This window comes from Eptesicus fuscus, chromosome 11, assembly GCF_027574615.1.
Source record: "Eptesicus fuscus isolate TK198812 chromosome 11, DD_ASM_mEF_20220401, whole genome shotgun sequence".
Lineage (NCBI taxonomy): Eukaryota > Metazoa > Chordata > Mammalia > Chiroptera > Vespertilionidae > Eptesicus > Eptesicus fuscus.
The window spans coordinates 1578646-1605976 of NC_072483.1; the positions used below are offsets into that span (position 1 = coordinate 1578646).

The 27331-nt window shown below is 66.7% G+C and overlaps 1 protein-coding gene across 11 annotated transcripts in view; it reads left to right on the top strand.

The window, feature by feature from the left end:
* The window catches only part of BIN1 (bridging integrator 1), a 57778-nt gene that overhangs the window by 15624 nt on the left and 14823 nt on the right, over positions 1-27331 (top strand). For 7 of the 11 annotated variants that reach the window (XM_054723278.1, XM_054723286.1, XM_054723279.1 and 4 more), the window contains exons 2-6: positions 17977-18057; positions 22337-22391; positions 22607-22701; positions 22913-23008; positions 23905-24012. In XM_054723278.1, coding sequence (XP_054579253.1) covers positions 17977-18057; positions 22337-22391; positions 22607-22701; positions 22913-23008; positions 23905-24012 — 435 coding nt within the window. Of the gene's footprint in view, positions 1-17976; positions 18058-22336; positions 22392-22606; positions 22702-22912; positions 23009-23904; positions 24013-24658; positions 24752-27331 lie in introns of all 11 variants that reach the window. The other 4 variants (XM_054723277.1, XM_054723280.1, XM_054723281.1 and 1 more) reach the window with 1 other exon arrangement.

Here is a 27331-nt window from a genome sequence, read left to right on the forward strand (position 1 = left end):
CCCACCTGCTCTGGGCAGACCCCCAGGGAGGTGGGCTGATAGCGGTGTTCACATTCCAGCTCCTCCCTCAGCCTGGAGATCAGGGCTTTGAGCCTCAGTTTCTCTTCCTGGAGAACCCCTCTATCTCCTCAGGATGTCCAGGCCACTTGTGAGGCTTTCGCGCCTTTGGTGAGTGGCTGCTGCTGTTCTGCGGCCTCCCCGCCCCAGCCCAGCGGGTCCTCACAGGCGCCCGCCCCTTCACCCGCCTGCCTGGGCCTCTGCTGCCTCTGCTCCCTGCGCTCTGTTCCCGGCTGGCCCAGCCCCAGCCCCCCCCCCCCCCCCCCACAGGCTTATCTGCTGCCCAGGTGGAATTTCAGGCCCTGGGAGGGGCTGGGCGGGGAGGGGAGGGAGTCCTGCCGCCTGGAGCGGCTGGAAACTCCCCACCTGGGGCAAGGCTTCCTTTCTCCCTGAGAAGCGTGTGGAGGAGGGACCCCTCCCTCTGCCCCTGGGACATCACCGGGAAGGGCTGGGCTGGGAGGCCACTCTGCACTGGGGCTCTGACCAGGCAGTCCCATTTCAAGCCATTGTTGTGGGGCTGGCCGAGCTTTTATGTGTCCTGTTGAGGACGTAAAAGAGGAAACCAAACATCACTTTTCACTCTCGCCAGCATTTCACGAAGGAAAGAGAAAGTCACTGAAAGAGGAAGGAGGTAACTTGCTCCCTGCCATCAGCTCGGCAGTCTAAGGCTCCAGGGTGCACTCTCCCAAGGAAGACCAGAGGCTTCCTGGTCAGTAAGCTGTTCAGCCAGCACTGGTGTCTGGCCCAGCGATTTCCAGAACACAGACTTAAAAGCAGATCGCCGAGTGGGGGGAGCCCTGGAGCTTTGGGGGGCAGGAGGAACCTGGAAATGTTTTCTGGTGTTAACGAAAAAAACCATTGAAACCTGTAAAGAATTTTAGTGAGTTTATTTGAGCCAAAATGTCGACATATGCCGGGAAGCAGAACCTCAATGAATTGAGATAATGCTCCGAAGAAATGGTGGGTTACATCTGTATTTATACATTGCCATCAAAGGAGGGACATAGGTCGGCTACATGAAACTCATTGGTGATGGATTAAGGAGGTGGGATAAAGTCAACCGGTGGGAAACCCCTGGGATTGGATAAAGAGTAAAATGATGGACACATACTTAGGTGGGTACAGGAACAATTAACATGATAATGAAGGAATTTGAAGTATCTGTCCTGGCGCCCACCACATTTGGTTGTGCCCCAGGGGCTCCAGCAAAAGAAGGAAGTTACAAGTTACCCAGACATCTCACAGATATGTTATCTTAGAGGCAAAAAGGCAAATGGGCTCAGGAAAGATCTAAGTTGACCTTTGTCAGGGAAGATATCGGCCTAGGACATGACTGCCCACTATAACCTGTTTGTAGTTAAATATTTAATTTTCAAACCATCCTTTGTGGTTATTTCAGGTCTCTGAGTTTGCAAGACTGCCAGGCAGGCCTCCCCTGAGCTTGTCAGGTTAGCATGTGGCTCCTTCCTTTCACACTGGTTTTACATGTCATTGCTAGTCTTTGCAGACTTGGAATTCTGCTGTCTCACTGTGTTGGTTATATCCCCAAAGTGTTATCTTTACCAGTAAAATTTTTGGAACGCAGCAAGATGGAATGTGAATCTTTTGCAAGAAACCCTGGGCAGGCTGCCTTTTATTCCCTGTTTGAGAATCACACGGTGATTTGGGGCTTTGGGATCCTAAGGTTGGGGGTCCTGGTTCTGCCACTCGTTAGCTGAGTGACTTCTCGGAGCCTGTTTCTTCATCTGTAAAATGGGACTGACTGTCAGCATCTCAGGTTGCCCCGGGACATGGCAGCACCTGTCAGGGTGTCAGGGGCTGTGGCCCCTCAGGGTGGGACCTGGACCTGGCTCGCTGGGTCAGGCCTTGTGTGTGATTTCAGTGCAGCTCCTTGGAGCTCAGAAGGAGGGGCAGGTACATGCCCGCCCCTGGTGTCCACAGAGAGCTTGCTGGGCTGGGCAGGTGTGTGGCTGAGAGATGGAATATGCTGGTTCACATGTAATAGCACATGATCTCACTCATCTAGGGGAAATGATGAACAACATAGACTGAGGAACAAGAACAGACCCAGAAACAAGGAGGCACGGATCAGACTGTCGGGCCTCCGGGGGAGGGTACGGAAGGGTGGGGGTAAAGGGGGAGAGATCAACCAAAGGACTTGTGTGCAGACATATGAGCCTAACCAATGGTTAAGGACAACAGGGGGGTGGGGACATGTGTGGGGAGGGGGGTGGGATGGGAATGGGGGGACGAGGACAAATATGTGATACCTTAATCAATAAAGAAATTTTAAAAAAATGCTGGTTCAGGGTCCCCTCTGCAGTGTGAGCCGAGCTCACGGTGTTTGCCCTGGGAGGAAGGGGGATGGCAGCCAGTGGGGGAACAGAGAACCCAAGTGAGGGGGGGGAGGGCAGAGAGACCTGAGCCAGGCCTGACTCTCGGGGCAGCCTGTGCACCACGAATGTGCCCAGAGCTGGCCGCCCACCTGGGCCCTCCTGCCGGGGCTGCTGTCCGCTTCCTCTCTGTGTTCCCCAGTCTCCTCCACCATCTGGTTCTCCTCGCACAGCTTCTCCTGGCCTCTGCTCTGCTTCCTGCCTGGCCCTGTGCTTCCCCCACCTACCTGCTGTGCCTGGAGGCCGCCAGAGGGCCTTGGGCAGGAGCCCTGTTGGGGAGCATGTGTGTGTGCACTGACAGGTGGCAAGCATCAGCATGTGAACATGTGAGTGCTGTGTGTGCCTGCTGTGTGGGCATGGGGACCTGTGCGTGTGTAGAGGGGACTGTGCGTGCGTAGAGGGGACTGTGCGTGCGCAGAGGGGAGCTGTGCGTGCGCAGAGGGGAGCTGTGCGTGCGCAGAGGGGAGCTGTGCGTGCGCAGAGGGGAGCTGTGCGTGCGCAGAGGGAACCTGTGCGTGCGCAGAGGGAAGCTGTGCGTGCGCAGAGGAGAGCTGTGTGTGCGCAGAGGGGAGCTCATGTGCAGAGGGGAGCTGTGCGTGTGCAGAGGGGAGCTGTGCGTGTGCAGAGGGGAGCTGTGTGTGCGCAGAGGGGAGCTCATGTGCAGAGGGGAGCTGTGTGTGGGGACCTGTGCGTGTGCAGAGGGAAGCTGTGCGTGCGCAGAGGGGAGCTGTGGGGACCTGTGCGTGCGCAGAGGGGAGCTGTGCGTGCGCAGAGGGGAGCTCATGTGCAGAGGGGAGCTGTGCGTGTGCAGAGGGGAGCTGTGCGTGTGCAGAGGGGAGCTGTGTGTGGGGCCCTGTGCGTGTGCAGAGGGGAGCTGTGCGTGCGCAGAGGGGAGCTGTGCGTGCGCAGAGGGGAGCTGTGCGTGCGCAGAGGGGAGCTGTGTGTGCGCAGAGGGGAGCTGTGTGTGCGCGCAGAGGGGAGCTGTGTGTGCGCAGAGGGGAGCTCATGTGCAGAGGGGAGCTCATGTGCAGAGGGGAGCTCATGTGCAGAGGGGAGCTGTGCGTGCGCAGAGGGGAGCTCATGTGCAGAGGGGAGCTCATGTGCAGAGGGGAGCTCATGTGCAGAGGGGAGCTCATGTGCAGAGGGGAGCTCATGTGCAGAGGGGAGCTGTGCGTGCGCAGAGGGGAGCTCATGTGCAGAGGGGAGCTGTGCGTGTGCAGAGGGGAGCTGTGCGTGCGCAGAGGGGAGCTCATGTGCAGAGGGGAGCTGTGCGTGAGCAGAGGGGAGCTGTGCGTGCGCAGAGGGGAGCTGTGCGTGAGCAGAGGGGAGCTGTGTGTGCGCAGAGGAGAGCTGTGTGTGCGCAGAGGGGAGCTGTGCGTGTGCAGAGGGGAGCTGTGCGTGCGCAGAGGGGAGCTGTGCGTGCGCAGAGGGGAGCTGTGCGTGTGCAGAGGGGAGTTATGTGTGTGTGCAGAGGGGAGCTGTGCGTGCGCGCAGAGGGGAGCTGTGCGTGTGCAGAGGGGAGCTGTGCGTGCGTAGAGGGGAGCTCATGTGCAGAGGGGAGCTGTGCGTGCGCAGAGGGGAGCTCATGTGCAGAGGGGAGCTGTGCGTGTGCAGAGGGGAGCTGTGCGTGTGCAGAGGGGAGCTGTGCGTGTGCAGAGGGGAGCTGTGCGTGCGCAGAGGGGACTGTGCGTGTGCAGAGGGGAGCTGTGCGTGCGCAGAGGGGACTGTGTGTGTGCAGAGGGGAGCTGTGCTTGCGCAGAGGGGACTGTGTGTGTGCAGAGGGGAGCTGTGCTTGCGCAGAGGGGAGCTGTGCGTGCGCAGAGGGGACTGTGTGTGTGCAGAGGGGAGCTGTGCTTGCGCAGAGGGGACTGTGCGTGCGCAGAGGGGAGCTGTGCTTGCGCAGAGGGGAGCTGTGCGTGCGCAGAGGGGACTGTGTGTGTGCAGAGGGGAGCTGTGTGTGCGCAGAGGGGACTGTGTGTGTGCAGAGGGGAGCTGTGCGTGCGCAGAGGGGACTGTGTGTGTGCAGAGGGGAGCTGTGCTTGCGCAGAGGGGACTGTGTGTGTGCAGAGGGGAGCTGTGCTTGCGCAGAGGGGAGCTGTGCGTGCGCAGAGGGGACTGTGTGTGTGCAGAGGGGAGCTGTGTGTGCGCAGAGGGGAGCTGTGCGTGCGCAGAGGGGACTGTGCGTGTGCAGAGGGGAGCTGTGTGTGCGCAGAGGGGAGCTGTGCGTGCGCAGAGGGGAGTTATGTGCGTGTGCAGAGGGGAGCTGTGCGTGTGCAGAGGGGAGCTGTGCGTGTGCAGAGGGGAGTTATGTGTGTGTGCAGAGGGGAGCTGTGCGTGCGCAGAGGGGAGCTGTGCGTGCGCAGAGGGGAGCTGTGTGTGCGCGCAGAGGGGAGCTGTGCGTGCGCAGAGGGGAGCTGTGCGTGCGCAGAGGGGAGCTGTGCGTGTGCAGAGGGGAGCTGTGCGTGTGCAGAGGGGAGCTGTCTGTGTGCAGAGGGGAGCTGTGCGTGTGCAGAGGGGAGCTGTGCGTGTGCAGAGGGGAGCTCATGTGCAGAGGGGAGCTGTGTGTGTGCAGAGGGGAGCTGTGCTTGCGCAGAGGGGAGCTGTGCGTGCGCAGAGGGGACTGTGTGTGTGCAGAGGGGAGCTGTGTGTGCGCAGAGGGGACTGTGTGTGTGCAGAGGGGAGCTGTGCGTGCGCAGAGGGGACTGTGTGTGTGCAGAGGGGAGCTGTGCTTGCGCAGAGGGGACTGTGTGTGTGCAGAGGGGAGCTGTGCTTGCGCAGAGGGGAGCTGTGCGTGCGCAGAGGGGACTGTGTGTGTGCAGAGGGGAGCTGTGTGTGCGCAGAGGGGAGCTGTGCGTGCGCAGAGGGGACTGTGCGTGTGCAGAGGGGAGCTGTGTGTGCGCAGAGGGGAGCTGTGCGTGCGCAGAGGGGAGTTATGTGCGTGTGCAGAGGGGAGCTGTGCGTGTGCAGAGGGGAGCTGTGCGTGTGCAGAGGGGAGTTATGTGTGTGTGCAGAGGGGAACTGTGCGTGCGCAGAGGGGAGCTGTGCGTGCGCAGAGGGGAGCTGTGTGTGTGCGCAGAGGGGAGCTGTGCGTGCGCAGAGGGGAGCTGTGCGTGCGCAGAGGGGAGCTGTGCGTGTGCAGAGGGGAGCTGTGCGTGCGCAGAGGGGAGCTGTGCGTGTGCAGAGGGGAGCTGTGCGTGTGCAGAGGGGAGCTGTGCGTGTGCAGAGGGGAGCTGTGCGTGTGCAGAGGGGAGCTGTGCGTGTGCAGAGGGGAGCTGTGCGTGTGCAGAGGGGAGTTATGTGTGTGTGCAGAGGGGAGCTGTGCGTGCGCAGAGGGGAGCTGTGCGTGCGCAGAGGGGAGTTATGTGTGCGCAGAGGGGAGCTGTGTGTGTGCAGAGGGGAGCTGTGCGTGTGCAGAGGGGAGTTATGTTTGTGCGCAGAGGGGAGTTATGTGTGTGCGCAGAGGGGAGCTGTGCGTGCGCAGAGGGGAGCTGTGCGTGCACAGAGGGGACTGTGTGTGTGCAGAGGGGAGCTGTGCGTGCGCAGAGGGGAGCTGTGCGTGTGCAGAGGGGAGTTATGTGTGTGTGCAGAGGGGAGCTGTGCGTGCGCAGAGGGGAGCTGTGCGTGCGCAGAGGGTAGCTGTGCGTGTGCAGAGGGGACTGTGCGTGTGCAGAGGGGAGCTGTGCGTGCACAGAGGGGAGCTGTGCGTGTGCAGAGGGGAGTTATGTGTGTGTGCAGAGGGGACTGTGTGTGTGCAGAGGGGTGCTGTGCGTGTGCAGAGGGGAGTTATGTGTGTGTGCAGAGGGGACTGTGTGTGTGCAGAGGGGACTGTGCGTGTGCAGAGGGGAGTTATGTGTGCGCAGAGGGAAGCTGTGCGTGTGCAGAGGGGAGCTGTGTGTGCGCGCAGAGGGGAGCTGTGCGTGCGCAGAGGGGAGCTGTGCGTGCGCAGAGGGGAGCTGTGCGTGTGCAGAGGGGAGCTGTGCGTGCGCAGAGGGGAGCTGTCTGTGCGCAGAGGGGAGCTGTGCGTGTGCAGAGGGGAGCTGTCTGTGCGCAGAGGGGAGCTGTGCGTGCGCAGAGGGGAGCTGTGCGTGAGCAGAGGGGAGCTGTGTGTGCGCAGAGGGGAGCTGTGCGTGCGCAGAGGGGAGCTGTGCGTGCGCAGAGGGGAGCTGTGCGTGTGCAGAGGGGAGTTATGTGTGTGTGCAGAGGGGAGCTGTGCGTGCGCAGAGGGGAGCTGTGCGTGTGCAGAGGGGAGTTATGTGTGTGTGCAGAGGGGAGCTTCATGGGGCCTAGAGTGCTGAGGAGCATTTTGGGCTCCTAGGGATGGAGTGCAGTTCCTGGCTCTTGACCAAGGCCAATCTATAATAATAAAAGCCTACGTGACTGTTACAGTGGAATGACCAGAATGACCGGTCGCTATGATGCACGCTGACCACGCGCTCCCACAGGGGGAGAGCCGCTCAGCCAGAAGCCGGGCTTACGGCTGGCGAGTGCATTGGCGGTGGCGGGAGCCTCTCCTGCCTCCGTGGCAGCGCTAAGGAGCAGTGAGCAGGCAGGCGGTAAGGAGCGAGGGGTCCCAGACTGTGAGAGGGATGTCTGACTGCTGGCTTCGGACATCCCCTGGGGGGTGGTCCTGGACTGCAAGAGGGCACAGGCTGGGCTGAGGGGAACCCGCCCCCCGGTGCACAAATTTTGTGCACCAGGCCTCTTGTCTATATATAAAAAAGCCTAAACGACTGAACGACCTGTCGGCCGGTCACTATGATGTGCACTGACCTCTAGGGGGCAGATGCTCAATGCAGGAGCTGCCCCTGGTGGTCAGTGCACTCCCACAGCGGGAGCTCCGCTCAGCGAGCTTACTGGGCAGCGGCGGCGGCGGCAGGCGCAGTGGGGCTGGGATGAGCAGGAGTGGTACCCGGCCTGGGCTCAGGCTCCTCCCTGGCCGCCTGCCGCTTCACACACTACATCCCTTCGGGGATGTCGGACTGCCGGTTTTGGCCCGATCCCTGCAGGTCTCTCAGCCAGGCCTGTGGGAATTGGGCTGAGACCAGCAGTCCAACATCCCCTGAGGGGTCCCGGATTGTGAGAGGGTACAGGCCAGGCTGAGGGACCCCACTGGTGCACGAATCCGTGTACCGGGCCTCTAGTGTTTAATATTTATCTTCTTAAAAAGTCATCGAGCCTTTGGGAAGCTGTAAGGCAAAGTCTTTTGGAGCTGCAGGAGGCTAAGGAGCGTTTTTGGCCAAAGCTTCTCAGCCACGTGTCCTAAACTTCCTTTCTGGACCCTGAGCTGCTACTCTCTCCAGCTCGGCTGGAGCCGGGCCAAGGGGTCCACGGGCTTGCACCTCCCAGGGGGGCCTGCCTCTCTCTCCAGCCCCTCTCTCCACGGTCCCCTCTCAAACCAAGGGCCCAGCAGCAGCTCTGGCCACTGGAGATGACCAGCCTGGAGGAGCGCTGCGGCTCCCAAGGCAGATTGCTGCTCCCCTCGGAGTGCGTTCGCTGGCCCGGAGGGAGAGGCAGAGTTTCTGGGCTGTGTCAGAAGACAAAGCTGCTCCCTCCTGCAGTCACCCACCAGCTCAGGATCAAGAGCCACATCCCAGAGAGGCACCTGGTGAAGGACCAGGAGCCAGAATCCCCGAGTCTGGTCCTGGCCAGCCCCCAGGGCACCCAGCGCTCCGCTCGCTCAGCGGGTGCCAGCCACTTAGAAGAGGCCGAGGAGGGCAGGCGCTGTGAGGGCTGCAGGCTGCAGCGCGCTGGGGCCCCGCCAGAGTGCAGGCGCTGGCTGGGGCCTGAACAGGACGCAGCGGTGGGCCAGGGGGCGGCGGCTGGGCCGGCAGTCGGGCTGGTGTGCAGTGCACAGGAGCTCCGAGCCACACTTGTTCACCACCACAAACCACAGAGCCCTGCCTTTGCTGCTTCAGGCATTAAAGAGTCCACATTACTTAATGTCTCAGCATTTCCTCAGTATCTCTAAAGTGGGGGTGAGCTCACAGCCCTGGGCATGGCCTAGGGATTACATGAGATGCCAGGGGCACACCGCCCGCCCCCCCCCCCCCCCCCCGCACAGGGCCCCAGGGCTCCTTAGAGCAATGGCGGAGCCGGCATGTCTGTAGTGGGAGGAGGTGAGGAAGTGCTCGAGACCGGGCCACGTCCAGAGGATCCCGTGGCCATTTGAATGTAAGAGTTCGAGCATGAAAGAGAATAATGAAGGTAGGCGGTTCTAACTCACCGATGCAAACTGGAGACCTGAGTCCGTGAGCATGCCCGCCCTCCCACGGGGCGCGGGGGAGGCTGTCCTTTGTAGAATGCCAGGCAGGGTGGAGGGCATGGTGGCAGCACTGGGAACTGGCAGGCTCAGAGAGCGCGCTGCCCGGGACGCGGCGCACTGAGCGGGGCCTTGCTGAGATGCAGGCTCAGGCAGCAGGTCTGGGCGGGAGGGGCCACGGCCTGTGCCTGTGCGCCAGGCCGATGACTGATGCTGGTCCGGGGACCGCTCGGAGGAACAGAGTGTGACTGGACGGTGAGGCGCTGTGTGAAGCGTCGTCGGCCTCACACGTCCACGGTGACAGTGCCTCGCCCCTCAGATGCCTCATCCGTCAGCAAGAGGAGCGCTGCCTTCACAGCAGAGACCTGGCCAGGCCGCCTGGGGTCAGCTCAGCACGCGGCGTCCCACGTGATGTGGCAGGAAGCACACAGCAGCGCCTCTGTAGTCTTCTCGCCAGAACAGGGTTGAACCTGAATTTAGTCACAAAGAAGTCATCAGATGAATCCAGAGTGGCGCATTCTCTGTGTGACTCGTTGGTACTCGTAAAATTGTTAGTATCACGAGAGAAGAGAATGTACGGTAACCAGTAACCCGTAGGTGTGCGGGGAATATTCTGGAGGAAAGGAGACAGAGACATGGCATGCAAAAGCAACGTGGGAACCATGTTGGATCCCAGATCTAAAAACAACAGAGACATAAGGAATATTGGGGGGCAGCGAGGGGTATTTGGATATGGGCTCTGCCTGTCAGCTCCCTCTCCGGCCTGGCGGACACTCACAGGGGCTGTGGGCGGAATATCCCATCTGGGCATGTCTGGGGGGGAGGGGAGGGTCACTGGTGGCTTTTGGCCCAATTCCAGTGGCCCTGCCTCACTTTTCCCTCTTGGGGTGTCACCCCCAGAACGGGCCCAGCTGTGGGGAAACCTGGCCCTCCACCTGCCTGTCGGGAGCCCGCGTGAGGGCAGGATGTGCGTCCTGCCCTGTGGTCCCGACCACAGCTCTGCGGGGAGGAAGCAGCCGGTGGTGCCACCCCCTTGGGAGGCTCACAGAGACCCAGGCTGCCGAGGCCGCAGGGCTGCAGGATGCGGAAGGTGACGGCTTCGACCTCGGGGGTCCGCGGCTGGGTGGTGGGTCTCTTGGGGGAGTGGGATGAAGCCCTCGGGCGTGTGAGTGTGTATGGGTGTGGGTCGGGTTCTGCCGACACTCTGGGGCGGGGGGCGGGGGAGAAGGGGCCTGCGGCAGCCGTGACAGGACCGGGCCCAGCACCTGGGAGCAGGCTGACTGGGAATGTGGGCCATTCGCCCACGGCCTTCCCTCCTCCTCCCCAGCCCGAGGTTCTAGAAAGTGCTTACTGCTGCCCTGTGCCATGCCATTCAGAGGGGGCGTGTGTCCCCACCAGTGTGGGGGTTCGGCCCTTCTGGGCGCCAAGGCCCCAGGAGGATGGCCCGGGCTCGGGCTCAGGGCTCAGCGCCGCGGGGAGCCTGCGAGCTCCCTGCACCCCCTGCCCTCTGGGTTTGCAGCGTGGGCGGGGTGGCCGGGCACTGACCTGGCTCCAGGGCCTTAGCCGGTGTCCCGGTGGTGTCTGCTCAGCGCCACCTGCTCACGGAGGTGGACGCTTACCTGGCAGGAGGGAGACGTGGTGGGCGGGGACTGCGCTAGTTCCAGAAGCTGGCCCCTGCCCTGTGGGTGGGAGGCCCTGCAGCACCGCTGTCCCCAGCCGTGTTGGGTGGAGGAGCAGAGGAGGGGCTCGCTCCGGCTGAGGAAGGCGCGGAGGCCACGGCAGCTTCCTCCCTTCCCCAGCGCTGCTCTCACTGGGGACTGTCACCAGAGCGCCCTTCAGAGGCGCCCGGCGCTGCTGTCTGCTGCTCCAAGGAGGTGGTGAGAGGCGAGCTGAGGTGGTGAGAGGAGCGGTGACACGGAGGAGGAGGCGGCGTCCTGGGCCGCGGGCGTCCTGCCGGGCAGCACCTGGGTGGGGGCCTGTGTGCGGCTCTCAGCCCCTCACCAAAAGGCTCCTTTGTTTGTTGCAAAGGGAGACCCTTGTGATAAGTGCAAGAGAGTGTGGCCCTGCCCCCTTCCCCCAAATACTCAGCCCCGGGCAGAGTGGGATCCTGACCACTCGCCATCAGGCCTCCTCCTCACCCTGCTCTGCTCATCCTTCCAGCCCCCTCCTCCCTCCTGCGCCCCTCCTCCCTCCTCCTTCCTGCGCCCCTCCTCCCTCCTCCTTCCTGTGCCCCCTCCTCCCTCCTCCCTCCTGCGCCCCCTCCTCCCTCCTGCACCCCCTCCTCCCTCCTGCGCCCCTCCTCCCTCCTCCTTCCTGCGCCCCCTCCTCCCTCCTGCGCCCCCTCCTCCCTCCTGCACCCCCTCCTCCCTCCTGCGCCCCCTCATCCCTCCTCCCTCCTCCCTCCTGCGCCCCCTCCTCCCTCCTGCGCCCCCTCCTCCCTCCTGCGCCCCCTCCTCCCTCCTCCCTCCTGCGCCCCTCCTCCCTCCTGCGCCCCCTCCTCCCTCCTGCGCCCTCTCCTCCCTCCGGCTCTCCTCTCCCCGCCCCCCCATGCCATCCTGCACGTGGAGGGTCTGTGTGTAGTAGGGGAAGGCCTGGCGGGGCTGGAGACCGCGGCCTTGGGGCCTCCCATGGAGATGGGCACCCCCCCTGAAGGCTGAGCAGCTTGTGGGTGGCGGGAGGGCTGGCTGGCTGGGCCCAGTGGAGGGCACAGGAAGTGGGAGCGAGTGGCCGTGGGGCTGTGGGGTTTTGGGACTGAACTGTGTCCTGGCCCCTGCCTTGGGGCAGGTGGGTTCAGGTCGGTTTTGCTTCCAGTTGCCACACTGGGAGCTCCTGTGGACAGGGACGCGGACCGAGTGTCCCCCTCCCTCATCTCTAAGGGGGTAAATGGCAGGTAGACAAGCCTCCCTCTCAGGGGGCGCTGAGGGGTGGAGAGGGGCAGCAGCTAGCCTGCTTCTCCCGACCTCCCGGCCTGGCCACGCGGCTGCTGCTTCGGCGGACCCCCGGAGCCAGCCGGGTCCCCACGGCCAGACCTCGGTCAGCAGGAGGGCCAGCTCCTGGTCCCGGGGTCCCTCCCCTGCGAGCTCTTCTGTGCGCCAGGCGGGCGGGGTGGGTCTCGGCCCTGAGCGGTGCCGGGTGGTGTGCGGCAGGGCGCGAGGTGTGGGAGGAGGAGGCGGCGTTGGCTGTGTGTACCTGCGCTCCCGCGCACACGTGATCCGTGTGTGTGTGGCCAACATCTTGCGACGCCATCTGTCTGGACCTGGGGTGAGGGTTGGTTGGTGTCGGGCTGGCCCGGTGTGTGAGGGCTGCCCTGCAGGGCTCGCTGCTCCTCGAGGATGTGCGAAGGCCAGGCCCAGAGGCGTGTTTTGCAGACATGGGCCCAAGGTGGGTGCCTGTGTTCTCCATCTTCAGACCAGGCACTGAGGCCTCCGCCGGCCTGGCGTGGTGTGTACCTGCCGGTCCGTCCTGGAGCTCGCCCGGCGGCTGTGGGGCGTCGAGGGCGGGGTGACTGGTGATTCAGGGCGTGTCCTCGGGGAGAAGGGGAGGGCCGGGCACCACAGGGCCCTTCCCTGGTCCTCCAGGCTGGAGGGCGGCTGCCCAGGCCCTGCTCCTGCTCCCTGGGAGCCTCTGGCTTCCTTGGGGGCCCCACGAATCTCTGGACCCACGCGTCCATTTCTTTCTTTGGAGGCAGCGGGCCGCTGAGAGGGGGAGGCACCTGCCTAAGCGCAGGCACTTCCACGGGACCAGAGGGCGGTGGCTGTCCGGGGGTGGGGTGGCTGTCCGGGGGTCGGGTGGCTGTCCGGGGATGGCGGTGGGGTGGCTGTCCGGGGGTGGGGTGGCTGCCCGGGGGTGGGGTGGCTGCCCGGGGTGGCGGTGGGGTGGCTGTCCGGGGTGGCGGTGGGGTGGCTGCCCGGGGGGGCGGTGGGGTGGCGGTGGCTGTCCGGGGGTGGGGTAGCTGTCCGGGGGTGGGGTAGCTGTCCGGGGGTGGGGTAGCTGTCCGGGGGTGGGGTGGCTGTCCGGGGGTGGGGTGGCTGTCCGGGGGTGGGGTGGCTGTCTGGGGGTGGCGGTGGCTGTCCGGGGGTGGGGTGGCGGTGGGGTGGCTGTCCGGGGGTGGGGTGGCTGTCTGGGGGTGGGGTGGCTGTCCGGGGGTGGGGTGGCTGTCCGGGGGGTGGGGTGGCTGTCCGGGGGTGGGGTGGCTGCCCGGGGGTGGGGTGGCTGTCTGGGGGTGGGGTGGCTGTCCGGGGGTGGGGTGGCTGTCCGGGGGTGGGGTGGCTGTCCGGGGGTGGGGTGGCTGTCTGGGGGTGGGGTGGCTGTCCGGGGGTGGGGTGGCTGTCCGGGGGTGGGGTGGCTGTCTGGGGGTGGCGGTGGCTGTCCGGGGGTGGGGTGGCTGTCTGGGGGTGGCGGTGGCTGTCCGGGGGTGGGGTGGCGGTGGGGTGGCTGTCCGGCGGTGGGGTGGCTGTCTGGGGGTGGGGTGGCTGTCCGGGGGTGGGGTGGCTGTCTGGGGGTGGCGGTGGGGTGGCTGTCCGGGGGTGGGGTGGCTGTCCGGGGGTGGGGTGGCTGTCCGGGGGTGGGGGTGGCTGTCCGGGGGTGGGGTGGCGGTGGGGTAGCTGTCCGGGGGTGGGGTGGCTGTCTGGGGGTGGCGGTGGCTGTCCGGGGGTGGGGTGGCTGTCCGGGGGTGGGGTGGCGGTGGGGTGGCTGTCCGGGGGTGGGGTGGCTGTCTGGGGGTGGGGTGGCTGTCCGGGGGTGGGGTGGCTGTCTGGGGGTGGCGGTGGGGTGGCTGTCCGGGGGTGGGGTGGCTGTCCGGGGGTGGGGTGGCTGTCCGGGGGTGGGGTAGCTGTCCGGGGGTGGGGTGGCTGTCCGGGGGTGGGGTGGCTGTCCGGGGGTGGGGTGGCTGTCCGGGGGTGGGGTGGCTGTCCGGGGGTGGGGTGGCGGTGGGGTGGCTGTCCGGGGGTGGGGTGGCTGTCCGGGGGTGGGGTGGCTGTCCGGGGGTGGGGTGGCTGTCTGGGGGTGGGGTGGCTGTCCGGGGGTGGGGTGGCTGTCCGGGGGTGGGGTGGCTGTCTGGGGGTGGGGTGGCTGTCTGGGGGTGGCGGTGGCTGTCCGGGGGTGGGGTGGCTGTCTGGGGGTGGCGGTGGCTGTCCGGGGGTGGGGTGGCGGTGGGGTGGCTGTCCGGCGGTGGGGTGGCTGTCTGGGGGTGGGGTGGCTGTCCGGGGGTGGGGTGGCTGTCTGGGGGTGGCGGTGGGGTGGCTGTCCGGGGGTGGGGTGGCTGTCCGGGGGTGGGGTGGCTGTCCGGGGGTGGGGTGGCGGTGGGGTAGCTGTCCGGGGGTGGGGTGGCTGTCTGGGGGTGGCGGTGGCTGTCCGGGGGTGGGGTGGCTGTCCGGGGGTGGGGTGGCGGTGGGGTGGCTGTCCGGGGGTGGGGTGGCTGTCTGGGGGTGGGGTGGCTGTCCGGGGGTGGGGTGGCTGTCTGGGGGTGGCGGTGGGGTGGCTGTCCGGGGGTGGGGTGGCTGTCCGGGGGTGGGGTGGCTGTCCGGGGGTGGGGTAGCTGTCCGGGGGTGGGGTGGCGGTGGGGTAGCTGTCCGGGGGTGGGGTAGCTGTCCGGGGGTGGGGTGGCTGCCCGGGGGTGGGGTGGCTGCCCGGGGGTGGGGTGGCTGTCTGGGGGTGGGGTAGCTGTCCGGGGGTGGGGTGGCTGTCCGGGGGTGGGGTGGCTGCCCGGGGGTGGGGTGGCTGTCTGGGGGTGGGGTAGCTGTCCGGGGGTGGGGTGGCTGCCCGGGGGTGGGGTGGCTGTCTGGGGGTGGGGTAGCTGTCCGGGGGTGGGGTGGCTGTCCGGGGGTGGGGTGGCTGCCCGGGGGTGGGGTGGCTGTCCGGGGGTGGGGTGGCTGCCCGGGGGTGGGGTGGCTGCCCGGGGGTGGGGTGGCTGTCTGGGGGTGGCGGTGGGGTGGCTGTCCGGGGGTGGGGTGGCTGTCCGGGGGTGGGGTGGCTGTCCGGGGGTGGGGTGGCTGTCCGGGGGTGGGGTGGCGGTGGGGTAGCTGTCCGGGGGTGGGGTGGCTGTCCGGGGGTGGGGTGGCTGTCTGGGGGTGGCGGTGGGGTGGCTGTCCGGGGGTGGGGTAGCTGTCCGGGGGTGGGGTAGCTGTCCGGGGGTGGGGTAGCTGTCCGGGGGTGGGGTAGCTGTCCGGGGGTGGGGTAGCTGTCCGGGGGTGGGGTAGCTGTCCGGGGGTGGGGTGGCTGTCCGGGGGTGGGGTGGCGGTGGGGTAGCTGTCTGGGGGTGGGGTGGCTGTCCGGGGGTGGGGTGGCTGTCTGGGGGGTGGCGGTGACTGTCCGGGGGTGGGGTGGCTGTCTGGGGGTGGTGGTGGGGTAGCTGTCCGGGGGTGGGGTGGCTGTCCGGGGGTGGGGTGGCTGTCCGGGGGTGGGGTGGCTGTCCGGGGATGGCGGTGGGGTGGCTGTCCGGGGGTGGGGTGGCTGTCCGGGGGTGGGGTGGCTGTCCGGGGGTGGGGTGGCTGACCGGGGGTGGGGTGGCTGTCCGGGGGTGGGGTGGCTGTCCGGGGGTGGGGTGGCTGTCCGGGGGTGGGGTAGCTGTCCGGGGGTGGGGTGGCTGTCCGGGGGTGGGGTAGCTGTCCGGGGGTGGGGTGGCTGTCCGGGGGTGGGGTGGCTGTCCGGGGGTGGGGTGGCTGTCCGGGGGTGGGGTAGCTGTCCGGGGGTGGGGTGGCTGTCCGGGGGTGGCGGTGGCTGTCCGGGGGTGGGGTGGCTGTCCGGGGGTGGGGTAGCTGTCCGGGGGTGGGGTGGCTGTCCGGGGGTGGGGTAGCTGTCCGGGGGTGGGGTGGCTGTCCGGGGGTGGGGTGGCTGTCCGGGGGTGGGGTGGCTGTCCGGGGGTGGGGTAGCTGTCCGGGGGTGGGGTGGCTGTCTGGGGGTGGGGTGGCTGTCCGGGGGTGGGGTGGCTGTCCGGGGGTGGGGTGGCTGCCCGGGGGTGGGGTGGCTGTCCGGGGGTGGGGTGGCTGCCCGGGGGTGGGGTGGCTGTCCGGGGGTGGGGTGGCTGTCCGGGGGTCGGGTGGCTGTCCGGGGGTGGGGTGGCTTGCTTTCATTCCCTCCTCTCACCTTAGTGTCGGCGCTCGGTGTCAGCAGCCCTGGCCCAGGAGTCTGTGCCCTGACCTGTGGTACCTCACGGTTCACGAGCCGCCCCCCAGTGCCCATCCCTGCCTTCCTGCTGCTCACTGTCCTCTGCGACCTCTAGGCGCCTTGAGTGAGGGGAATCCCTTGGGGACCGCCATTTCCTGGTCCCCTTGCCTTTGTGTGGCTCTCTGTCTGCGCTGTGGCTTCCCCGGAAGTCCTCCTTGGCTGCCCAGGCTAGATGGGATTTCCGTCCTGGCTCTCCCACAGCCCACGGCCTCCCTGTCTCTTGGGGCTGGACCGGTGTCGGCCCCAGCAGAGGTGCTGGACTGAGCAGGCACTCGGCAGGAGATGCCGAATGTGCTGTGTGGTCAGACCGCGGAGCGCTATGGCTGCTGTGGCTCCTGGGCTCAGCCTTCGGACTGCGACCCCTCCGGACCCCGGCCCGGGGCTGCGACCCCTCTGGACCCCGCCCGGGACTGCGACCCCCTCCGGACCCGGCCCGGGGCTGCGACCCCTCCGGACCCGGCCCGGGGCTGCGACCCCTCTGGACCCGGCCTGGGGCTGCGACCCCTCCGGACCCGGCCTGGGGCTGCGACCCCTCCGGACCCGGCCTGGGGCTGCGACCCCTCCGGACCCCGCCCTGGGGCTGCGACCCCTCCGGACCCGCCCTGGGGCTGCGACCCCTCCGGACCCGGCCTGGGGCTGCAACCCCTCCGGACCCCGCCCTGGGGCTGCAACCCCTCCGGCCCCGGCCTGGGGCTGCGACCCCTCCGGACCCGGCCTGGGGCTGCGACCCCTCCGGACCCGCCCTGGGGCTGCGACCCCTCTGGCCCCCGGCCCGGGACTGCACACCCCTCCGGCCCCCGGCCTGGGGCTGCGACCCCTCCGGACCCGGCCTGGGGCTGCGACCCCTCCGGACCCGGCCTGGGGCTGCGACCCCTCCGGACCTGGCCTGGGGCTTGGGTGGGCGAAGCTGGTGCTCGAGGCCTGTGTCAGGGTCTCTGAAGGGAGAAGGTGGCTGAAGGGCGGGAAGGTGGTGGCCTGTGGTCTCGGGCAGCTGCGGGCTGGCCCCGGGTCCTGTGCGGCCCAGCCCGTTGGGTACCCGCCTGGCCGGGCCCAGCTTTCCCCTCTGTGCGCCGCCGGTTTCCTCTCCTCTTGTTGAGTCCGGGCCACTGCCCCTCCTGAGCATGTCAGTGTTCTCCTGCTCTTAATGGAGGTGCCTGCCAGGGCCGCGGATGGCAGTCTCTGGCTCCGTCGTGGTCTCGGCTTCCCTCTTGCAGACCCTCTCCCATCTCTGCCTCCGCATCCCCTCTCTGCTCCCAGCTCATCTTTCTCAGCTCTTCTCCCATGGCCCTCCCCCTCCTCCTTCCCTCCCCTTCTTCTCTCCCCCTCCTCTCTCTCCTGGAGAAGGGGGTGGGGTAGGGGGTTGCGGGTGGGGAGCAGGACCTAAGAGGGAACCTGATGGGCCAGCCCTTCTGGTTTCCTCTCAGGCTCCTCTCCTGGCTGGTGTCTCTCTCTCTCTCACCTCTGCCCTCCACCTCCTCTCCACAATGTGGCTGTGTGTGCGCGCGAGCAGGCCTGCTGGGCTGTGGAGGTGGGAGCAGGTGCCTGGGGTGGGTCATATCTGGAAACCTACTCAGGTTGGGAGCTGACTGCTAGGGACACAGAGCCTGACTCCTGGCACCTTTCTGCCCTTCCTCCTGGGTGGCGGCCTCCAGCCCAGGGACTGAGTGCCGTGGGGAGCTCCGTGGGGAGCCCTGTGGGCAGGTGGGGCCGCCCCTCGCCCCTCGTGATTAGCTCACTTTTCACCACCAGGTGGGGTGGAGCACCCAGGGGTGTGTGTGAGGTCAGCAATGAGGGGCACCTGATTCCGCACCCTGTCTTTGAAGCTCCCTCCTCCCGGTTCAGGCACCAGGGCTGGCCTGTCCTAGGTCCTCCTGGTGGTGATACGCAAGCCCTGGAGAGAGGGTGGGTCTGAGCCTTGGTGGGCTCCGTCCTGCCCTTGGGATCAGAGCAGCCGGGAGGCCAGATGGTCCCAGCGCCTGGGCTGGTGGTACTGGCCAGGCCTCCGGGACGCTGGCGGGGTGGGCGGGGCTGTGGGGTGGCTCAGGGCGCTCTTGCTTGGGCTGGTCTCGTTCTCAGGGGCTCTCCCTCCCTCTGCCCCGGTAGGTCCTCCAGAAACTGGGCAAGGCCGATGAGACGAAGGACGAGCAGTTCGAACAGTGTGTCCAGAACTTCAACAAGCAGCTGGTGAGTGGGGTGGCCGGGCCGGGGGGCTGGTGGAACGGGCGGGCCTGTGGCTGTGGGTGGAAACTGTCCAGAGCCGATTTGTGGAGCAGGGAGCGCAGAGGAGGGTCAGCAGGTCCCAGGAGACTGCCTGCAGGAGGGAGTGCTGGCACGGCGGACGGGTTGGAGGGACCAGGCCTCTCCTCCTTGTCCCGTCGGAGGTCTCAGAAGCACTGAAGGCACCACCAGCCCTACAGCTGGAATGGAAGCCAGGGGAAGGCCATTTTTCTTCTGAGAACTGACAGCCAGGGCCCCGGAGCCTGCAGGGAGAGGGAGAGGGAGAGGGAGGCAGGGAGAGGGAGAGGGAGAGGGAGAGGGAGAGGGAGAGGGAGAGGGAGAGGGAGGCAGGGAGAGGGAGAGGGAGAGGGAGAGGGAGAGGGAGAGGGAGGCAGGGAGAGGGAGAGGGAGAGGGAGGCAGGGAGAGGGAGGCAGGGAGAGGGAGAGGGAGAGGGAGAGGGAGAGGGAGAGGGAGGCAGGGAGAGGGAGAGGGAGAGAGAGAGGGAGAGGGAGAGGGAGGCAGGCAGAGGGAGAGGGAGAGGGAGAGGGAGGCAGGGAGAGGGAGAGGGAGAGGGAGGCAGGCAGAGGGAGAGGGAGAGGGGGAGAGGGGGAGGGGGAGGGGGAAGGGGAGAGGGCTGGGAGCCTGCAGAGAGAGGGAGAGGGAGGGGGATGGGGAGAGGGCTGGGAGCCTGCAGAGAGAGGGAGAGGGGGAGGGGTTTGGGGAGAGGGCTGGGAGCCTGCAGAGAGAGGGAGAGGGAGGGGGAGAGGGAGGGGGAGGGACAGAGGGAGGGGGAGGGGGAGGGGAAGGGGGAGAGGGCTGGGAGCCTGCAGGGAGATGGAGAGGGAGGGGGAGAGGGAGGGGGAGGGGCAGGCGGAGGGGGAGGGCAGGGAGCCTGCAGGGAGAGGGAGAGGGAGGGGGAGTGGGAGTGGGAGGGGAAGGCAGGGAGAGGGGGAGGAGGAGGGCGAGGGGGAGGGGGAGAGGGCAGGGAGCCTGCAGGAAGAGGGAGAGGGGGAGGGGGAGAGGGATGGGGAGGGGCGGGAGGGGGAGGGGCAGGTGGAGAGGGAGGGGGACGGCTCAGAGCCTGCAGGGAGAGGGAGGGGGAGAGGGAGGGGGGAGGGAGGGGGAAGGGCAGGCGGAGGGGGAGGGGGAGGGGGAGGGGGAGGGCTCAGAGCCTGCAGGGAGAGGGCCAAGGAGCTAGCTGACTCTCAGGCAGGGAGCGGAGCCCAGTGGCTGCCTGTCTGCTAGACCATCAGTGGGAGGTGTTCAGGGCCCTGGTGGGCTGCATGGCCGAGAAGGCCTCTGTGGTCCTGGCCGAGCCCTGCCCTCGGGCCTGGCTTCTCTCTGTGAAATGGACGTGATCCAGAGGCCGGAAGTGCTTGCTCCTGGCTCTGTCTGCGGGGAGCCCGGGCAGTGCCGTCCGCTGGCCTCCGTGTGGCTGCTTCTCTGGGAGCCCTGTCGGTGTGTGCGCCTGGAGGACCGTCCGCGGCCAGCTGCTGTGCCGCTTCGGACACAGGCCTTTCGTCTCTTGTTCTTTAATTTAAAAAAATACGTTTTTATTGATCTCAGAGAGGAAGGAGAGGGAGAGAGAGAAATATCAGTGATGAGAGAGAATCATTGGTCGGCTGCCTCCTGCACGCCCCACACTGGGATCGAGCCCGCAACCCGGGCTTGTGCCCTGACCGGAATCGAACCGTGACCTCCTGGTCCTAGGTGAACGCTCCGTCATGGAAGCACGCTGGCCGGGCTCGCCTGTGTCTGTGAGATGGCTGCTAACGTCCTCTGTGTTTTACGGACGAGGCACTGAGGCTCAGAGAGAGTGAGAGGTTCCACGCCCACGCAGCTGATGCGGGGCTTGGGGTTTTAAAGGCAGACCTTCCACTCCCAGGTCCCGCGCTGGAGCTGAGCCGGGTTGCAGGGCAGCAGGCTGGCCTGGAGGGAAGTGTTGGGGCCAGCTAGCTGCTGAGAGGCCTGGGCTGGGGGCTGGGGGCTGCCCTGAGCAGGCGGGCGGCTTGGCCGAAGGTGAGGAGAGCGCCCTGGGAGCGAGGCTCCCTGTGGCCTGGCCCAGGGCCGGGACAGGAGGGTTGCCCTTCCCATTTGTTGCTCAGAGTCACGACTCGGGGTCCCTGGCTGTGGGCACGGAGCTGCGCTGACCTCCGGGCCGAGGGGCGGGCAGGGAGCTGGTGCTGTGGTGCCCTGGCGGGCACGTGCAGTGGCCACTTAAGCTGGCCCTCTTCCCGCCTCAGGTGGGTGGGGACTGGCTTTGCAGGGGCCAAGGGTGGGAGCTGGAGGGGCAAACTTGAGTCCTCACTCGAGACTTGGGGTAACCTCCCTGGGGGGCTTAGGCGACCAGGCCGTTCTGGGTCTGACAGGTGTGGGGGTGACTGAGCCCTGGGGGGTGGGGTGCCAGCATTTAGAAAGTGTAGGGCACTGTCCGGAGGGAGTGAGGTCAGCGGCCTCGGGCTGGCAGACCTGGGAGAGGTGGGTGGAGGCCGCTGGGCGCTGGCAGCGGGCGTCTGCTCGTTCCCTGTGAGCACTGGCGCAGGGCTGAGGCTAGTCAGGGCTCAAGGCAGCAAATTCTAGCCCTTCCTAGGAGGTGGGTCCTGGGAGCGGGTGTAGGTCACCTTGCGTCACTTGTTCTCACATCCCCCACTGGGCCCCGTCGACACCCGTCACAGCGCACCTGTCCGCCCTCCCTGCTCCGAGTCCTGGAGGCCTCCTGTCCCTCCCCCTGCGCCCCATGAACCTAGCTCAGGCACCCCCGAAGCACCCGGGGTCCTGGGGCCACCTGTAGCCTGCAGCCCAGGCCTCGTCATTGCTGTGTTTGTCCTTCCCGCCCAGGGCCCACCGGGCTCTGCTCCAGGCGGGCATCCCTGCTGGCCCTGGTGTGGAGTGGCAAGAGGCCGCTGGAGCCAGCGGTTCCGTGCAGGAGGGGAGGCCCCCCCCCGCCGGGCCCACTGGGAAGATGGGGGCTCAGTCTTCAGGGGCGGTGGGAGCACCCTTTGGAGGGAGGTACAGCGGAGACATGGGGTGCTGGCCAAGCTGCCGCCGTACAGCTGCACCGGGCGCGGGTCCTGGGCTGTGGTGCTGTTCGACTCAGCCTGGAGCGCAGGCCCCGGGCAGCGGGTCCAGAACTTGGTCCTCCCGCTGCTCTTCTGGAGCGTCAGAGCGAGACTTTCCCAGGCCCCGCAGGGGAGGAGCCCGTGTGGAAGGGAGCTCACAGATTCCGTGCTGGCCGGGCCCTGCCCTGCCCGGAAGCAGCTCGACGGGGCGGGGCTGCCCGCCTGGAGGCGGACGGCGAATGGCTTAGGGCCCGGCTGCAGCTGCACGTGGGCGGCCCCCGCACAGCTGTGCCCCACGTGCCTGTTCACAGTGTGGCCTTGTTTGGGAGGCACAAGGGGCCCTGGTACATCCTGGTGCCCAGGCAAGCGCAGCACCTAGGCCATGGGTCACCCCTCCCTGCGGGTGAGTCCGCGGTCGCTGGGGCTGTTGCAGGGAGTGGGAAGTGGAGGCCTGGCAGGGAGAAGCTGGGTTTACAGGGGACCCAGCGGATCAGGCCCAGCATGATGGTAGCTTCACTCCTGGCCCACTCCCCTGGTGACCCTTTCTCTCACACCCTACACCCTCCCTCTCAGCTGGCCAGCGTCCCGAGAGGCCTGGACACGACCCCACTTCTCCGTCCCCGGGCGAGGCCACCCCTTCTAGAGCCTCTTCTCCCCAGGGCCGCCCTCCATCCTGGCACAATGCAGTGGGAGCCGCTGGTCTCGGGCACCATCTGAGCTTTTAGAACAAGGTGCCCCCGCCCTCGCCCACCTGTCTGTACATTGGTCACCGGTCCATGGTTGTCTGAGGACAGGCCTGCCGCGCAGCAGTTCCACCATACACGCGTGCTGGGCCGTGTGCATGTCACCGGCCACGCCCCAGTGTCCCATCCAGGACGTCTGTCTTCCTGACGTCCTTACCGGGCTGAGAGCAGTGCTGGAGAGACAGGTGCTGACAACTCAGGATGCACGACCTCCGGGCCCACAGCCGGGTGGAGCCGAGAGCGCCCTGGAGGCGCTGCTGCTGTGCTGGGCTGAGCTGGGGGCCAGGCCCGGCCTGGGCGTTGACACGTCTCTCTTCTCTCGCCCTACCCGAGTCCTGATGAGGACAGCCTTCATTTGCAGAGTGCAGGAGTGCAGGAAGGAGAGGGTGGGGGTACAGGGCGTGGCCTCAGGCCCTCACCTGTTCTCATCTTTTTCTTTGCAGAATGAGGGCACCCGGCTCCAGAAGGACCTCCGGACCTACCTGGCCTCCGTCAAAGGTAAGGGGCAGACTTGGCCTGGGTGGGCCAGACTTCACGGATCCAGGGCGGGGCCTTCCCATGTGGAGCTGATGTGTAAAGAGCTGGGAAGGCGTCACGGCCTGTGGGGAAAGGGCAAGGACTAGTGTGGAGGCCCACACACCTCCTGGGCCTCTGGGGACCCGCCATCCCAGGTCCCCGTGGCCCTGGCTGCAGCGTGGCCCTCTGCCCCCCAGCCATGCACGAGGCCTCCAAGAAGCTGAACGAGTGTCTGCAGGAGGTGTATGAGCCCGACTGGCCTGGCAGGGACGAAGCGAACAAGATCGCCGAGGTGAGTAGGGCAGGTGGCTCAGCCCTCCCATGGGGCCTTGCTGGCCTCTACTGCTGGCCCATTTTACAGATGAAGAAACGGAGGTTTTGAGAAGCCACCAAACCTTGAAGTGATGGGGCAAGAGCTGAGCTCCAAGGTTCCTGGGAGGCGAGAGCTGTGGGCTGGGGTGGCTGGCGCCCTGGGGTGCACTCACCTGCTGTCGCTCCTTCAGAACAACGACCTGCTCTGGATGGATTACCACCAGAAGCTGGTGGACCAGGCGCTGCTCACCATGGACACGTACCTGGGCCAGTTCCCTGACATCAAGGTGAGAGGCTGCCGTCTGCGCCGTGCAGGGGAACGAGAGGGAGAGAGGGACCGGGCGGGGGCAGGCCGGGGCTGGCTCAGGCACCGCAGTGACCTGCCCGGAGGCCGGCGTCCCCGCCACTGGCGCTTGGTCCCTCCAGGGCTGCTCCTGCCGCAGCCAGCCTGCCAGCCCGCCGGCCCAGACGGGCCTTTCTGGGCTGGGAGCTGGGGGCCCTGTTCCCTGGGTCTCGGCGAGGGGAAGAGGCCCCGCAGTGCGTGTGCCGTGTGTGGCGGTGCCTGGAGTCTGTGGGACGGGACACGATGTGTCAGGGATGTCCGCCTGTTAGGCGGTGTGTGCTTGTGCATCGCCCCTCATCCGCTGTAGTTGTGTGACTGTTCCAAAGGCCAGCTGCCCGCGGGCGTGGGCTGTGCTGTGTTGTCAGTGAGCCAGTGTCCCCACCGAGGCCCAGACCCGGTGCTTCCGCCGGGGAGAAGAGGCGTCTGGAGCCAGGTGGTGACCACGGAGCTGGACCAGACCCACGGGGGTCATGCTCCATGCGGGCCCCTCCCCCCCCATGCTGCTGCCTCGGGCTCCCAGAGGCGTCTGGTGGGAGTGTGGAGGGCTGGCGGTGTGGCCCTGGAGAAGGGAAGCCGGGCCAGAGGTGTGGTCCCGGGCCCGAGGGCCAGGCGGGAGGAGGCTCGGCCTCGATGGCTGGTGGGCGCACGTGGGTTGATGTGTGCCAGGCGGTGGTGTGCCCCGTGCGTAAGGAAGGGCGCAGAGGGCGCAGAGGCATGAACAGCCTTGCCGGGCGGGGTCTACTGCGCGGCGCTGGGGCTTCCTCCCGGTCCCGCTTTGCCGGGTCAGCGGTTGGCAGCCACGGCCAGGCCTGCTCAGCCCTCTCCTCCGCTCTCTCCCAGTCGCGCATCGCTAAGCGAGGCCGGAAGCTGGTGGACTACGACAGTGCCCGGCACCATTACGAGTCCCTCCAAACTGCCAAAAAGAAGGATGAAGCCAAAATTGCCAAGGTGAGGGGCCAGGGCAGTGTGGGGGAGACAGTGGGGGAGGGCTGTGTGCAGGCCCAGGAACCTGCCGGGCTGTGCTCACCTGCCCCTTTGCACCCTGGCCCCTGCCCACCACCTGTGACAGGTGGCAGGTCCCAGAGCTGGGTGGTGGGTGACAGGTCCTCATGCCCCCCCCCCCCCCCCGGCTCCCTGTGGCACTTTCTTGAAGGAGAGGCTTGGGTTGCAGGGGCAAGGCCCTCACCCAGCCGGTGTCTGAGTGGACGCCCCGGGATCCATGCGAGCCTGCGTCTGCTGGAACAAGCCAGGCGGTGGGATGGAGTGGGAGCAGGGGTGGGTGGGGGGTGCAGGACTTGGTGGATCCCATTTGCCACCGAGCCTGAGGGAGAGTCCCGCCCCGGGCAGGCCCTGCTTGCCGCACCCCCGCCCCAGCTAACAGTTCTCACATTTTGCTTTGCAGTTGGAGCTCACCCCTTCGGCGCCTGCTGGGGCTCCCCTAATTCTCTCGGCCTCTGAGGGGCTGGGCCCCTGGAGGGCAGCAGCTTGTCTGTCAGCCGTCCAGGCCTTTGGACTTGGTGTTTAACGTCTATCTCTGTTTCTCTCCGTCCCCCTCCCGTTTTCCACTCTCCTTCACCTGACTTCCCTTCCCCAGCCTGTCTCGCTGCTTGAGAAAGCCGCCCCCCAGTGGTGCCAAGGCAAACTGCAGGCTCATCTCGTAGCTCAAACTAACCTGCTCCGAAATCAGGTGACACTGGCTTCTAACCTTGCACGTGCTGGCGCCTTCCCGTCTGTGGCCCTGTCCTGTCTGCACTGCCCTGGCTTGGGGGGCGGAGGGGGCGGGTGGGAGGCCTTTCCCAGGCTGGAGGCAGGACTGGTTTCAGAGGCCTGTGCTGGGAGCTCCTGCCGCGGACCAGCCCTGGGGTCCCGCAGGGACAGAGACTGGGGGCTCTGGGTGGCCAGGGTGGGCTCAGCGTCGGGGCTCTGGCAGTCCTGAGACTGACACCCTAGCGTCCGGAAGGCCAGGAGAGCCCTTTGTCCTCTGAGGCTCCTGCAGGCACCAGGGCTCTGGCCTGGGGCGTGCTGCCCTTCGGGCCTCAGAACTGTGAGGTGGTCTGCATTTTCTGAGGAGAAAGCCTGAGGGAGGCAGAGTCTCCTGCCCAGGGTCCCAGAGCTGCTTAGTGGCTGAGTGGGGCCGTTTCCTAGTGCCCTGCCCAGGCTCCAGGTGGGTGGTCCTGCACAGACTCCTGGGGACCCGTGGGGAATGTGAGCCCATGAAGCCCTGGAGGGGACGTGGAGGGCTCCTCAGCCGGGCTGGTGGGCTGAGGCGGGGCGGCCCTTGGGGAGTTTCCGGGGACGGCCTGCACACAGTGGTCCCGGGGCTTCCTGAAGGAGGGGTGCTGGACGGCAGTTCTGCCCTCCTCGGGCGCAGTGTGCAGGCCGCTGGGTGCAGGGCCCTGGGAGAGGCGGCCGGCCGGCTTTCTCTCCAGAGAGACTGCCGTGACCTGGAACCTGAACCCTCATGGTCTTGGGGTGGGGGCAGGCGACAGTCCCAACCCAGGAGGTTGGGTTTCTCTCTGGGCAGCTGCCCGTTGCTGCTGGGCCACCTCCTGATTGCATCGTCCCGGCCACATGTATCGGTGCCTCTGGTGTGGCGGGCGCCGGGTCAGCAGGGATGGTGGCCAGCTTCTTACTTGACCCGCTGCCTGATTTCTTTTAGGCCAGAGCTGGGGCTCACCGGGGAGAGTGCCCAGGAACTCCAGGGTCTGAGGAAGAGGCCCAGGGTCTGTGACAGGCCGCTGTCTCCCCTGCTGCGGGGCTGCGGGAGCGGGATCGGGCCTCTGCAGAGCTGGGGACTCTGGCCAGAGGGGCTGGGCCACTGGCCCAGAGACGTGGGTTCTCTGCCATTTTCCTGAGGCAGGTTTGGCCGGAGGCCAGGTGAACATTGCTGTGGGGCAGGAGTCTCCCTGAGAGACTGTGGGGCCTGGGGTGAGGCCTGTAGCAGCTTTGGGGCTCCTGGGATGGGTGTGGTTGGAGGTCCTGCTGGGAGGGCCCACACCCCGACCCTTGGGGTGCAGCAGGGGAAGCTAAAGCGGGTGATGTCATCTTTGGTGTGGCTGCAGATGTTTCGCTTTCAGCCAAATGGGCTTTCCCGTTTGGATTCAACTTGGAGCATTCTTCCTTTGGCTCGCCCCCTGCCTCACGCCTGGCTGGGGTGGGGCAGCCTTAGGGTCCCGGGGGCTGGCTGCCTGGGAGCTGGGTGCTGGGGCCTGCAGCTGCCCCGAGGGCTGGGCTGACTGCAGACACAGCGCGAGTTGGCGGGCTGTGCCCTCCCGAGCTGACCAGCTCCAGCTGTGCCCAGGGCTGGTCTGAGCTTCACGCTTGCCAGTCCCCCGACACCTGCCTGCAGGGCCCCGGTGCCCTGGCGCGTGGCGAGCCGGCCCGTTTTGGGTCCGCGGCTCACGTCCATTGGTCCGCACGTAGCAGAGCCACTGGGCGACAAGCCCTCCCCACAGCGGGTAGCTGTCCTGCACTCCCTGCCGCTCAGAGACCCAGGGGTGAAGGTGACTCAGGAGTGAGACTCAGGCCTGACCTTCGGGAATTAAACGGAGTAGCGCTGTTCTTCGCAGGATTGCCGGGACGCGGGACCGTGCCGGCTCACAGCGCCGAGGCCCGTGCCGTTGCCATCGTCCTGGTCGCGACTGTTTATTGGGGAGTTAGGCCAGCGTTGTGGGGTGGAGGCGGGCTCCAAAGGCACCGAAGCTGGGAGGGGCCTAGAGCCAGATCCTGGGTGTCGCGAGGGAGGCGTGCAGGGCGGTGCCAGGCGCTCACGCCCAGTGTGCGGGCCCCTCGTGTTGCGGTTTTACAGGCCATCTTCAGCGGCCCCGGCAGCGCAGGCTGCCCAGGCCGGAGCCGCTCCGCCCAGGAGCAGCCGCGCATGCGTTTCTTTCCCTCCCTTTCTCCCTTTAGTTTTTAAGTTAGGTTTTTAAAGCTTGGGCCAGGACACTCTCACTTGAGCAAGTTGCAGCCGCCTGAAGGGACTTGTGGTCAGGAGAGATGGCGGTCCCTCTCCCCTCCCGCTGCTCCCCAAGCCGCAGGGCTCAGCCTGGCACCGTGCAGAGAGGGCCAGCGCGGCTGGTCCTGGGGCCCGAGGCGGGCGGGCGGGCCTGTGGGCTCGGGACCCTGGTGCTTTGTGGCGATGCGGCATCCCGGCCAGATGCTGCCTTTGTCAGAGGCCTGAGAACAGGCTCTGCGGGAAGTGGTCCTGGGTGGAGCCTGCCACGCTCCTGGGCGGTGACTCAGACCGAGTCGGTCACCCCCTGAGTCA